The following is a 14489-nucleotide window of genomic DNA, read 5'->3' as shown; positions in this document are numbered from 1 at the left end:
CCTTCTTCAGGTTAATACATCTGCCCCAAAGTGTGCTGATACCACTTCTCCTCCCTAACGTCATTTCATACATCTACCCCTTTGTGTTTTTCCAGGCGTGGGTGTGTGTAGGTAAAGTTGCTATTTTAAGTTCTGCATATGGCGAACCATTACATATTTCTTACCCCCAACATGGGGTTGGTATAACTCCAGGTACTAGTGATGGTGACTGTGGGCAGTGTGATGCATATGCTGGATGTGGTGCATATCGTCACCTTAGCATTCCACTGTGCACGACTCAGAATCGGGCCCTTTGTGTGGACAGGTTATTATGCACAAACCTTGGGTCTTTTACATTTCCTTTTTGGCAGGTTTCTCATTTTTGCAGAAAAATGGACTTGACCGTTGCGAATAACATCACTGCATGCCCTCAATCACACTTTTCTATTTGTATAAATGATCTTTAGTGTACCTTTACAATATAGAATCTATATATATACACATGTACTAGTTAACAAACAAATGCAATCAGCACTTCTATTAAAAACATACATTGCCCAATTTGGATGGATTGAAATATTGCCTCCTATCTCTCAGAGAGCACTGTCATTTGATGAACTAATATGTATTTCCAATCATGGACCTCTTAGACACTAGGCATAAAGTACAAATAATATTACCTGTTGGGTGATTATGGGTCATCCTCCCGCATTCAATGCTAACTTCAATCAAGGTCTCCAGTCTGTCTGGCTTCCAGTATTTCATACCAATGCACATGGCCTTGGTTGCAGCTCCAAATCCAGAACCTAAAACATATGAAAATGACACAAAATTATATTGTATACTGAGAATGCTATTTAAAAGTGCTTTAATTGACTCCAGTCTTCCTGTTCTCCGGGGAGGCTTTATGCCCTAATATGGCCACCAAGCTCTCTACTGAGCATGTGCGGGAGCCATCTTGACACTGCGTAGTGTGACATGGTGGGAGAGAGTAGTCTCCTACCTAGCTCAGGAGAGTCCTGTGATTACCTGCAACCCACAAAGATTCCAGTGTTCCTGCACCACTACCCAGTGCCTACATACACTTACCAGCTGGTAAGCTGTATGACACCCCACTCTGCTGAAGCTACTTTCCATAAGAACCAGTGTGTGTAACAGTGAGTACGGCTATACCTGCTATCTATCAATAAACCAACATCACTCATAAAGTATTTGGGCCATTCATAGTTTGAAGTCATCCGTTGGTGAATGCTTACATAACTCTGCAACATCAACACCTGCACACACATCATTTCCAACAGATAAACCATTCCACACACCAATTTAATTGATGTGCCATAACTTCTATTTCTTAAATTTGGCAAAAATCTTTACGCTTCATGCTTACTTAATAGTCCCTTCATTAAGGAATTAAGTATCACTTTTTGTCTATAAAATGTAAATTTGAATTCAAACTCACAGAAAAAATATTTCAGAAGCAGCTATGCATAACTTGCACAGATTGACACCAAACCAGTCTTAAATCAGTTCACACATGTGCAATGTAATGGAAAGTGATTTTGGCTCTCAGTTCCATTTGGTTAAATGAAAATAATTTAAAGAGTACTGCATAAACAATGATTTAATCCAAGCAAAAATACATATATATTTTTTTAGATGATTTTGTTCCAGTAAGACCACCCTGTTATATTACCTCTTTGATTTATAAGTTGGTTTAACCCTATAAATGTATAAGGCGATGCGATATTAAGCCCTATGATGGGTGATAATACCTGTTTTGATTGGCAAAAGGGCTCTTAGCACCTGTATAATTAAGGGCTTTGGTTTCATCACACTAGTATATACTGTTACTTTCTGGTACACTAAAAAAACAAAACTTTTTTTTATCTTTCCTTAAAAAGAGCAGATTTATGAAGTGGTCAGGCAGGGTCGTTTTAAGAGAGGAGGAGGCCCATGTGCAGCCTCCTCTGTTAGGGCCCCCTCTTCTCTAGCCAGAAATGCATTAGAGTCTGAGCACTTGGGGCTCAGACTCTAATGTGCATGCGCAGATCTCCAGGAATATGGCACGGTGGCCATTTTCGCTGTGATTTCTCTAATGTGCAAGCACAACACAACCTGAAAATGGCCATTGCACCATTTTCTCAGGAATTATCTGTGCATTTGTGTCTGCCAATGGGGGACTCTGGAGAGGTGAGTATTAAAGAAATGGGTGCCGTGTGTGTGGTGTAGGTTTCCCTGGACTCAGGTGCCCGTGTACACTGCACACACTGCACCCATTATAAATACGCCAGTGTGGCCAGGTGCCACAGTGCGTCAGAATCTGACTCCTTCTTACATGGTCCAGCAGCTCTGGGTCTCCCTGGATGGCTTCAGTTCTGTGGCAGACGGGTGCCAATTACCTACTGTTTGCCACACACCTCAGTTATCTGTTACAGCTCTGCTAGCAGCTGCTGTAGAGACTGCTGGGGTGCTTTGTGCTATCAATGGCAAAATCATCTACCATAGATGGTTAATCCTAGTGCCAGAGTATTAGGCTTGCTACCTGATTTCCAGCAACTGTTCTGCTAGAACTACCAGTGTTCTGATTGGTCCGTCTACTGATTCTTCTTGCCTGCTCCCTTAGTACTCCTTCTAATGACTTCCTGATTAAGAATTTGGCGTTCTTCTGACCTGATTCTGCTTGCCTGCTTGGTTCTGACCCTGTTTCTGACAACCACTTTTCAGTATGCCTCATGGTCGACAGTTTACTGTAAGTCACTTTTTACTTGTTTTGTTCATACTGTTTATGTTTCTGTAGTTTGTAATGCTCTGCAGACCCCTTGTGACGCCACATAAATTAGGATAACAAAAATAATAATTATAATTATTATTATTATTAAATATTGCAGGTCTGGATTCGAGTCTCTGGACAGAGATAGTCCTGACTAACTATAGCATACCATACGAATTGAGCATGTACTGGCTGATAAAGACAAAACACCATTTGGCAATGTGAATTTCCTTCATGCAGCAACATAGACAAGATCACGATGCCTCTGATACTCCTTTCAGACCAAAACCCTGAATCTGACCTAGGTTGTTAGGAGAGACTAGATGGGCCATGTGGTTCTTGCCCTACTCTAATACCCAGGAAACGCCCTCATGTTCAACTCAGGTTGCTACCCAGGTTGAAATGCCAGGTCACTGGACCTGGGTGTTTTTCCCAGGACCCTTTCACACCGATCTGCGATCCGGGTTAAACCAGCAATAACCCGAGTGGAAGTGGCAGTGTGAAAGTGTAATTATAGAGCAGCTCAGACCTCCCTGTCTAACGCTTTTCAAGCCTTCAAAGCTACTCTTTCTCAAACAATAATCCATCTACTACAAAGCTAGATGTCAGCTTTTTAGGAGCTTGTCTATTCTGGAGATATCTTGAATCTACTTTGGATGTGAGGCTTATATGTAGCTTAAGATATGCCAGGCTGGGACTGGCTATAGTTTCAGAGATACCGATCTGGGACCGGTTATTGCTTCAGAGATGATGGACTGGGACTGGCTATACAGTAGCTTCAGAGATGCAGGACTGGGATTGGAATAGATTTTGTGTGCAGAACGAGCTGGAACCAGAATAGCTTCTATGTGCAGAATCCGGGCTGGAACCGGAATAGTTTCTGTATGCATAATCTGGGCGCTGGAACCGGAATAAAGTCTATGTGCAGAATCCAGGATGGAACTGGAATAGCTTCTATGTGCAGAATCCAGGCTGGAACTGGAATAGCTTCTGTGTGCAGAATCCCTGCTGGAGCTGGAATAGCTTCTTTGTGCAGAATCCAGGCTGGAACTGGAATAGCTTCTATGTGCAGAATCCGGACTGCAACCAGAATTGCTTCGGTATGCGGAACTGGCTGGAAATACTTGGCAGCTAGGCTGACACGGTGAAATGCAGATAGACATGGGAACCTGGAGTCTGGAGCCATAGACGCCTGGCAGCAAACGTTAACTGAGTCCCAGAGGGCAACTTTTATACCCCTTGCTTGACAGTCATTGGAGGACAAGATCAGCTGAGTAGAGACTGGTGTCGCTGGGGCAGATGACTGGGATGGTTCAGCTGACTGGGATGAAGATGAAGGCACCCAGGAAATAAAGCCGGCAGGAAGACTAAACTGTTTGCAAAAATGTTGTTGGAAAGATTAAAAATAATTTTAGGGGGCGTGGCCTGACCTTGCTGAGAGATAGACGTATCCCTCTGGAGCTCCTGCAATGGGCACTTAATATAACTCTCCCCCACTCTCCCGGGGAGCTGCTAACATCCTGGGGATGCCCTGCTTTCCTCCCTCACCCCTTGGGCAGCGTTGCAGAGCTGGGGATCATGCTAGGTGATCCTGCGGGGTTGCGGCCTGCCCATTCACCCAAAGCTGGTACCTTGATTTTCGGCAGCACCAGCCACGGACTTCCGGAAGTGGAGGAGGCCATGGTGTGGGGATCCCCACCACCCGCCGGGACTACCGCTGCATGGACCACCAGGTGAGAGCTCCCTGCAGCAGCTGCGGCTCTCCCACACCCGCCGGCGCCTGTGTCTGTTCCTCCCTGTATCCCCAGTGTGGTGGTGGCCATCTTGTGGATCCCACCTCCTACACCCCGGGCAAGCTACCGTCCCTGCAACTGCACACCCACTCTAGCAGTCTCCTACTGTGACCCCCGTGGGGGGTCACTCTCTACTGGGGCTGTGTATAACTATGTGAAATGCACCTACAGGCCTAACACCGGAGGAGAGCAGTCACAGATTTTCCCAGCTCCTGCTCCAACAGCACAAATAACCCCTCCTGGCCTACCCAAACCTACCCTCATGCACTGACCCTCTTCCCTCCATCTCCCCATACCCCCTGCAGCCAACGGAGAAGTGCCGCAGAATCGGGGAGTGCCGTGGAAGCTCCTGCAGGTTGCGGCCTATTCCACACAATGCAGCCAGGGCCTTGATTTAGGTGCTGGACTGCCGGACGCCCCGTGACGGCGGCATGCAGGCTCATCTCCCCTCTCCCTGCTTCCTTAGGCGTTGCCATCGCCCGTGGTGGGCCCCGCATGGCCTGCAGCTGGATCTCTGGCAGTGGATGTCAGGCTGGAGATGCTGCAGGCTGCCTCCTTGATTCCTCTCACAGTCTGGTGGCCATTTTAACACTGCTGCGTTATGCTGCTTACTGGAGGACTGAGACCTAGAGGGGGAGCACTGGCACTGGATGCTGAACAACACTCTGGAAGCCTGGTAAGCTGCCCTCCCCTGCTACATTGTGGATTGCCCACTGACCCCTTGACCTGGAGACTGCATACAATTCTTTGGAGACCCGCAGGTCTCTTTCTACCGTGATCATAGTGTGGGGCCCATTGCTACATCAGGCGCAGCGGGGGTCAAAGGGTGTCCACATTTCTGGCTATAGATTACCTACCCCAACCTAGTAGCTGCTGAAAAAGGCTAACAGGCATCTGAGCCGCACTCCACTCTCCTGCTTGGCTACTGCCATAATAACACAGCTGCTCCTAATTATTTTGCTTCTATTCAGCACGGATTTCTACTGCTAATATAATCCCCTCATTGCACCACTCTGCCGGCCAGCGAGTTCTCCTATCTGGAGATTCAATTAATCTCGATATAACTGCCGGGATCTGTACATTATTCTCTTTTACCTATGCAGTCGGACTGAGCCATGACTCCCTGAGGCACCCAAACACTATGGGCCTCGGTGGTTGTTGGCGTAACCAAGGAAATGCTCCATGCAGCAGAGACGCCATAACTTGGACATGGAATGCTAACAATCTAATATTGTGACTCTCCCCTGTTTCACTGTATATTATTATGCATCGCATCTGCTAATGGGGAAAACTAAGAAGGGGGGGCAAACTCCTGCAGCCAAAAAATCTGGCAACAAATCTCTACAATCTGATCTATTTCGTTATCTTCAGCCGAAAATAGATAGCGAAGACACTCGTTCATCGTCCTCGGTGTCCGTTTCTCCTGGCGACGCCAAGAAGATGGCTGGGGCTAATCCCCCATCGCTGGATGCTGGAAGTGATGCCTCCATGGCTGACATCTTAACCTGTTCTCTTCCCACTAGAAAAGATTTACCTACCAAGAGAGACTTTCTGGATTTGGAACAAACGATACGTGACACTGTCAAATCTTAGATCTCCGTCCTCCAGGCTGATATTTCTCAAATATCCCATCAAGTTTCAGACATGGAAGATCAGGCAGATGAGGTCTCCTCGTTCCAACGGAAACTCTGTTACACTGTCGCCCTTCAGGCTCAGGAATTGAAGGCGTTATGGCGGCGTCAGGATGACCTTGACAACAGAGACAGGATGAACAACCTACGTGTTCGGGGGTTACCTGAGGACATCCAAGGTTCGGGTATCATTGACGCTCTCACTAAGATATTTAATGAGATTATAGACACCAAACCGGACAATGTTCTACTATTTGATAGGGCTCACAGGGCGCTAAGGCAGAAAGGTCTTCCTTCTGAGGCACCTAGAGACGTCATTTGCCGCCTTCACTATTATCATATAAAAGAGGATATACTTGCTAAAGCCCATAAACTGGAGCATTTAGAATTCAACGACACAGTAATTAATATCTTCCCTGATTTGTCGTGGCACACGCTCCAGCAGCGTAGATCTATCAAGCCCCTTACAGATGTTCTTAAAGGGAAGGGTATACAATTTCACTGGGGCTTCCCCTTCAATTTACAAGATTCTCATGAAGGTCAACGGGTCACATTACAAAGAGGACTTGGACAACTTTTGTTCTGCATTGTCTATACCTAAACCTGTCTTGACGGATTGGATTCAATCACACCACCATTTTGATCCTCTGACACCTCCTGCTCCCCGTGCATCATGGACCCCTGTTAGCAACTGGAAATGGGGTACGGTACGGACACCCCCAGATTGTATTGATGCTGGGACTTGATTTAGCTTGTTCTCTATTCTATAGTTGTCAGGTGGAATACAGTTTTCTGGGTCACGTTCGATCCTTAGACAACTGGAAAAGTCTCATAAGAGGCTCAATGCCACATATTTGGACCTCTCTCACACCGAAGATGCTATTTTAGAACTGCATTGATCAGTAATAATGCTTTATAATGATTGCACCCCCCCCCCCTTTTTTTTCCCTCCTCTTTTTCCATTATTGGGTTTACTATTTGAATTTGCTGCATTCTATTGCCTATTTTGTGTTTCTCGTTGGATGGAGTTGTCTGTCCCCATTGCTTTACTTATGATATAGGGATACTTTTCTTATATACTATTGGAGTCAACTGTTTACCTTTTTGTATCTCCCTAGTTCTATGTTGTTTTCTAAGTGTTACTGGGTTGTGCTGTCAATACTGTGCCCCAGTTGGGTCTGACCGCCTGCCTGTTTTGGCCCTTAGGTCATGGGGATACGTTTCCTATATCTTAACGGCAGTGAACCTACCATTTACAAGATATATTGATAATGCCATGTAATTTTGTATTTTTTGCATTGGATCTTCTTTTTTTGTTCTTCTCTTTTTTGCTCTTTCTTTCAGCTTCTTTTTCTCTTTCCTTTGTTGTTCTGCTCCTCACCGTCACGGCCTGGTGTTTCCACTACGGCCTGACCATGGGCCCCCCTCACATGTTCGGTAAGTCGATGTTGCCTCTGATATTCACTGTACGATGTAAACTCAAATTTATCAATGTCTTCTGCCCTTAGGTTGTGCTCCTTCAATGTGAAGGGGCTTAATATTCCTGAAAAAAGGTCTACCTTATTACGAGAGTTCTGGGCTGAACGCATAGATGTTGCGTTTATCCAGGAGGCTCACTTCAAATGTCTGGCCTCCCCCAAGTTGGGAAATTACTATTACCCACAGGTATTTTGCAGCAATAACCCTCTCAGTAAATCCCTAGTTGTTGCGATCTTGTTTTCACGTCGGCTCCCGATTACGGATATTTCTCATGTAGTTCTGGAAGACGGTCGATGTCAGGTTCTTAAATGTACAATTTATAACCAGGTTTATACTCTAGTTAATGTATGCGCTCCTAATCAAAACCAAAGACAGTTTTTTACCAAGATACAGCGACTATTAGAACCCATTAAAGAGAGCTGTCTAATTCTGGGTGATGACTTTAACTGGTCGTTAGACCCTGCGGTTGATTGTTCCCCTTCATCGGCTAGACGACTGACATGTGACCACCGCCGGGTTAGCCGACTTCTCTGTGAGTTCAAGTTGAAGGACTTATGGGGAACTCAACATCCGACAGAAAAGGACTACACCTTCTTTTCCTCCCCTCACACTGGGGGTCATTCCGAGTTGTTCGCTCGCAAGCTGCTTTTAGCAGCTTTGCACACGCTAAGCCGCCGCCTACTGGGAGTGAATCTTAGCTTATCAAAATTGCGAACGAAAGATTAGCAGAATTGCGAATAGACACTTCTTAGCAGTTTCTGAGTAGCTCCACACTTACTCGGTATCTGCGATCAGTTCAGTCAGTTTCGTTCCTGGTTTGACGTCACAAACACACCCAGCGTTCACCCAGACACTCCTCCGTTTCTCCAGCCACTCCCGCGTTTTTCCCAGAAACGGTAGCGTTTTTTCGCACACACCCATAAAACGGCCAGTTTCCGCCCAGAAACACCCACTTCCTGTCAATCACATTACGATCACCAGAACGAAGAAAAAACCTTGTAATGCCATGAGTAAAATACCTAACTGCATAGCAAATTTACTTGGCGCAGTCGCACTGTGGACATTGCGCATGCGCATTAGCGACTAATTGCTCCGTTGCGACAAAAAAATAACGAGCGAACAACTCGTAATGACCCCCACTATGTACTCACGTCCACACTATTTTCTAGTTGAGCCTAGATTTCTTCACCTTTTTCCTTCCAGCACGATCGGTCACATCACATGGTTAGACCATGCTCCAGTGTATGTGTCTGTTGATGTTGCTTCGGCCCCTACAAAACCATGGTCATGGCGGTTTAATAACTCACTGATCCAAGATCCTAACCTAAAGGCTGATCTCGCTTCTGCCATCTCTGATTATATTGTGACTAATGGCACTCCAGATGTTAGTGCAGTCACAATCTGGGAAGCACATAAATGTGTGATTCGAGGTAGATGTATACAGCTTGGCTCTCAACTCAAAAAGGAGCGAAAGGCGCAGAGACTGCGGCTCATCAAACGAATAGCGACCCTGGAGGCCTCGCATCAATCTTCCCTTGATGCTTGGGTTTTCCTAGAACTAACTGCAGCCCGCCAGGCCCTTAATAAATTTTTATGGGATAAAACTAAGTTGGGAATAGCTAAATGTCGTCATAAATTTTACCTTTGGGGCAACAAACCCAGCGCTATGCTTGCTCGGGTGTTGCGGGTCCAGAGAGTGCAGTCCTATGTTCATTCTATCCATGAGGCCAGGGGACGTATTGCATATACACTACCTCGGATTGCTCACTCTTTCCAAAGATATTATGATTCCCTTTATAATCTTAGAAAGGATCAATCTCCCAAGACTACCTGTGATTTAAAGATACTGATACAGAGATATCTTGTAGAGGCTGACTTTCCAAGATTTACTGATGCTGACCTAGATGCTGTGGATCAGACCTTTACCATTGAAAAGCTAGAAGCAGCGCTGACAGCGACGCCAACTGGTAAAAGCCCGGGTCCGGATGGCTTCTCAGTCGGCTACTATAAAGCCTTCAAACAATCTTTACTACCTCTTTTCTTGAAAGCGTGTAATTCTATTTCTGCTGAGACGGGATTCTCTCCGCAGGCCCTTGAAGCACATATAACCGTGATTCCAAAGGAGGGTAAGGACCCCACCCAGTGCTTGAGTTACAGACCTATTTCTCTGCTGAATTGTGATATTAAGCTTTTTGCTAAATTGCTTGCAGGTCGTTTGGGCTACCTTCTCCCGTCGGTGGTGCATGGGGACCAGGTGGGATTTGTCTTAGGTAGAGAAGCTAAAGATAATACGTCAAAAGTTATTGATCTTGTTCATCTTGCTCGGACCGTGTTCTCCCATATGGTCCTTCTGTCCACCGACGCGGAGAAGGCTTTTGATAGGATCGATTGGCAGTTCATGGAGGGTCTTCTCGGGCACACGGGTTTGGATCTGACCTGCCTTAGTCGTATTTTAACTCTCTATAGATCTCCATCGGCTAGGGTTCGAGTGAACGGTGCCCTCTCCGATCCCTTTCTGATACGAAATGGCATGAGACAGGGATGTCCCTTGTCCCTGCTTATATTTGTCCTCTGTCTGGAGGCACTGGCGAAAGCCATTCAGGCCAATCCGAACATTCATGCGGTACGGGCTGGACATCAGGAACATAAATTGGCATTATATGTGGACGACCTTTTGGCCACCCTGGCGGACCCAGTAACTTCCCTCCTGGCTCTCATGCAAGTATTCCATAGGTTTAACTTGCTATCCAATTTTAAGATTAACTTCACCAAATCGGTTGTCTTGAATATTTAAACCCCTACCCGAGTAATTGAAGGAATCCGGGATTCGTTCCCATTTCAGTGGCATCCTACCCAGCTAAAGTATTTGGAAGTTATTTTGACTAAAGAAATCACTGATTTATATCATTTCAATTTTCTCCCTTTGCTACATAAGATTACCGCAGACTTTAATAAATGGTCTGCACTTCAACTTACTTGGTTGGGTAGGATTAATACGGTTAAGATGACAATTCTCCCTAAAGTTTTATATTTACTATAAACTATACCTATATTCATGCCTACTTTATTTTTTACCACGTTGCAGTCCTCGGTTGGTCATTTTATTTGGGGATGTAAGGGACACAGACTTTCTCAATCCACATTGACCCGTACTCATACTGACGGCGGACTGCAACTGCCTCATTTTATCAGTTATTACCACGCAGTACATTTGTCCAGAGTCGTTGAAATGTCTAGGTAACCCTCCTCTAAGCAATGGCCACTAGTTGCTGAAGCAGCTGCCGGTACACCCTCACGCATTCTCCCCTGGCTTCAAAAAATTACACGTGTAAAACATCCTACCTTTGACCCGACCCTTAAAATATGGAAGAAATATAGACATATGGACCTCTTTAGCCCGGGCCCTTCATTGCCGACACCTTTCCTATTTAACTCGGACCTGCCTTCTAGCCCCCTTTCCCTATCTCCTCTGTCAGCCTGGGCTACAACCATTTTCTCGTTTGAGTCACCTGATAGGTTCGGCCGGACTCCACTCCTTCGGAGATTTGCAACAAACATATGGTTTACCGCCTAATTCTTATTGGGCCTATCTTCAAATTCGGCATTACTTAACTACATTGCCGGCCCGTGCGGTGGGGTGGAAGCCGACGACCTACGAATCCTTCTGTCTTTCTGAAAATTCACCACGACATATAATATCTTTACTGTACAGACACTGTCTTACTAGTATTCCTTCCCAACCCCTAGCATTTGTTAGGGCTTGGCATGAGGATATGGGTAAAGAGTTGACCTCTGTGAATGCTGATTATTTTACAGGACATAAAGCAATACCTTATTTCACTAAAGTTCAAGCCGCTGCGGCCGCAGTATTTAATCCTTAACCTCTGTAATGTTTACACACCTTACGTACACAAGATCGTACCGTGTGTGCACTCTGCGTACCTACGCCGAACGGACGTAGTAAGTACATAGTTTGCGTACACAGGCCTAAACGCTGATAGTACAATGCAGCAGCCCGAGTGGCTGTAAATACACTTTAAACCTTAGCAGGAAAAGGGACACGACACCAAGTTGTACTTTAAAACTATGTTGGGGTCCAACCCACCAACGGTTATTTACTAGCAGGGGGTTGCAACAACAATACAATACGAGAAAAGGCTACAGTCAATGGTACATACGTTTGTTCGACTGCGCTACCCGGTCCGGTCCTCAGTCAATCAAGGTAGATGACCTTCAGAGATTGTGTCTGACCGGGCCTGCAGCTGGCCTTTTATACATTTGTACAAAACCTAATACAATGGAAACTGTAATCTCTTCACCTATAGGTCACTGGGATGGTCATTTACAGTACAGGAGAGGTCATAGGTCGGTTTGAATAGATGGGCGATGTGTGGTCCAGGTGCACTTGCAGTTGTTCTCTTCTGGGTTCCCGCCGAATATCAGGAGTACAGTAAATACAGTTGATATTAATATTCTGCTCCTGCGCATATCTATTCGGCAGCACAAGTACTCGCAGAGAGGCCATCTGTGTGGAGTTTGTCCGTGATGTGTATGGCTGAAATATTTTCGACTTCGACAGTTCACCCTTTGGCAGTCATAAATAACTACCACACTTGACTACTAAACAGAAAATATTATCTACACAATATATACAAGTTTGGATGATCGGGGGAGAGTTGTAGGTGGGAAATGTATAGCCTAGTGGGATAGTAAAAAGCATGTATGTATGAATCAATGTCTGAGGGGCATGTATCATCGTGCCGTATATGTTCTAAATATGCTTCGAGGTATTGCGAAGTATACATTAAATCCTTCTTATCCCGTATTAAGGGTCTGTAATTGGGCAAACAAACACTACCGAGCTTCGTTCGGGCAAGGGATTGTAATCCCTCGCCTCTTCAGCTTCTAATACCAACAAATGGGGAGCACATTTAGTTGATGATACATGGAGGGGGAACATATGTGAGTGCTAGTATATGTGGATAACACCTGTCGACTATGTATGCCATTAACTGGAGGTTGCAGAGATGAAGATAAGACACATATATAAAAATACATTCACGTAAACATTGGGTAGGGCTGACGACTTTTCCAGTTGGATGTTTTCTGGGAAAAAGGGGGAAACAGAGAAAAATGGTGAAAGAAACAGGCCATGAAATTCATTTGCAATCCTTATAATAACACTGTCTCTATGGATGGATCATAAACCAAATCAGCTGCTGTAACAACGCCCTCGCTCCTTAGACTCATCAAATTTGTGCTGTGCTTTCGCCGCGTCAGAATTCGAACACACCCAAATATTAAACCAATCATTATGACGACACCCAGGATACACAGGAGAAACTTTCCTACACTTGCAATTACATTCTGCACCCACTCTCCCAATCCAGAAAACCATTTGAGTGGGTTTAACCATGGGACCCAGGCGGTCAATTCATTACCCACAGCTGTCAGGGTAAGATTGTGTCTCCTCCGGAACTCCCACTTCAACTGTAAGATCTCATCCATCTTTTGATCGATGATCTCCGTGGGGTCGTCAGTGCTATTCGTAATATACGTACAGCACTTCACGCCATACTGAGTTGCCAAAGTGGCATTGTATCCACCCGTCACGGCCGTGACATAATTCAGGACCATCCTGTGCTGGACCAGCTCTGTCTTGTAAGCTTGTAACTCCCTGCCCGTATACCTAAAGGTGTCATCATACATCTCAGTGATATTGTCTATCAAGTTCGCTAGCGCATGAATGTACCTATAATTTATAGTTCCTCTGGCAGTACGGGTGATATCTAATGCGAGTAGGAACTGAATCCCGGTGGATTCGTGGATCAAATCGGAGGCTGCGTGCTCTGTCCTATCTATGAGGTGTCTCTTGATGATGTGTTCATAATGGGTGTGAGTATAAGGAGTCTGATCGTTGCGGTGAATGGCTTTCATTTTATCAGCACAATATAACACAATCCCTCAGAGCTCGCCTTCCTCCCACATATGAAATAGGCATCATCTGGGAGATACAATTGTAAAAAGAGATAGTTCAGCGCTCTGAAAATCTGCCTATTACAATTTCTGTACGCTCTTTTTTTAGACTATTTTAGATTCCTTTATTCAAATTTTGACGCAAATAAGAATAAGCTAGGGATGCGCTGAACTATCTCTTTTTACAATTGTATCTCTCTAGAGTAGGTGTTTTGTAGTACACCTACCAATAGTACATCAGCAGCAACCAGCTTAATAAGCTTGTGTGGTATTAATTAGCGCAGTTCTTCCAAACCATATCTATATCATCTGGGAGAACATAGGGGACAAAATGTAACAACACCATGTTGCAAATCTTCCAGGTAAAGAAACCAATCCCCAGTTCTCTCATCTGCTCAGTACAAGTATCAGGCTGGATGATGTGGACACAATACCCCGGTGACACTTTTCCAACCCACATGGTCTTGCTCCCACGTGTATACCTATACCGAAAATACCTCCCACTGTTGTCTATCTTGCATACAAGTTCAGAGTCAATAGGTATCCTATCAGCTCTGTGTGAGAAGGTCATTGTCTCGTTATTCCAGGTTACTTCCCAATTTCCGGGTTTTCGGAAATTGGAGACATTAAAGCATATTAGTGATCTATCTACATGATACGGGTGGAGCTTCAAGCTAGGGGGCCTAGATATATTGAATTTCTTGTCCACCGGTCTCCCACCCCATAATTCGAGTACCTCATCTAACGTTAAAGGATATGGCACTAATCCCGACTTACTCTGTCCTTGAAGTACTTGTGAGCACACCCAGCATTCTGTATGGTTTAAGACCTTACCCACTAATGAGTGGTAATCACTCAACG

The 14489-nt window shown here is 45.2% G+C and overlaps 1 protein-coding gene across 1 annotated transcript in view; it reads right to left on the bottom strand.

Annotated features, from left to right (window-relative positions):
- Positions 1 to 14489, bottom strand: part of ADPRHL1 (ADP-ribosylhydrolase like 1) — a 101868-nt gene that overhangs the window by 27358 nt on the left and 60021 nt on the right. Inside the window, exon 3 of the mRNA XM_063953115.1 lies at positions 660 to 785. Coding sequence (XP_063809185.1) covers positions 660 to 785 — 126 coding nt within the window. The remainder of the gene's footprint in view (positions 1 to 659; positions 786 to 14489) is intronic.

Source organism: Pseudophryne corroboree, chromosome 2 (assembly GCF_028390025.1).
Source record: "Pseudophryne corroboree isolate aPseCor3 chromosome 2, aPseCor3.hap2, whole genome shotgun sequence".
NCBI classification, from domain to species: domain Eukaryota; kingdom Metazoa; phylum Chordata; class Amphibia; order Anura; family Myobatrachidae; genus Pseudophryne; species Pseudophryne corroboree.
The sequence above is the reverse complement of the archived record's forward strand: the minus strand, read 5'-3'. Positions and strand labels throughout refer to the sequence as shown.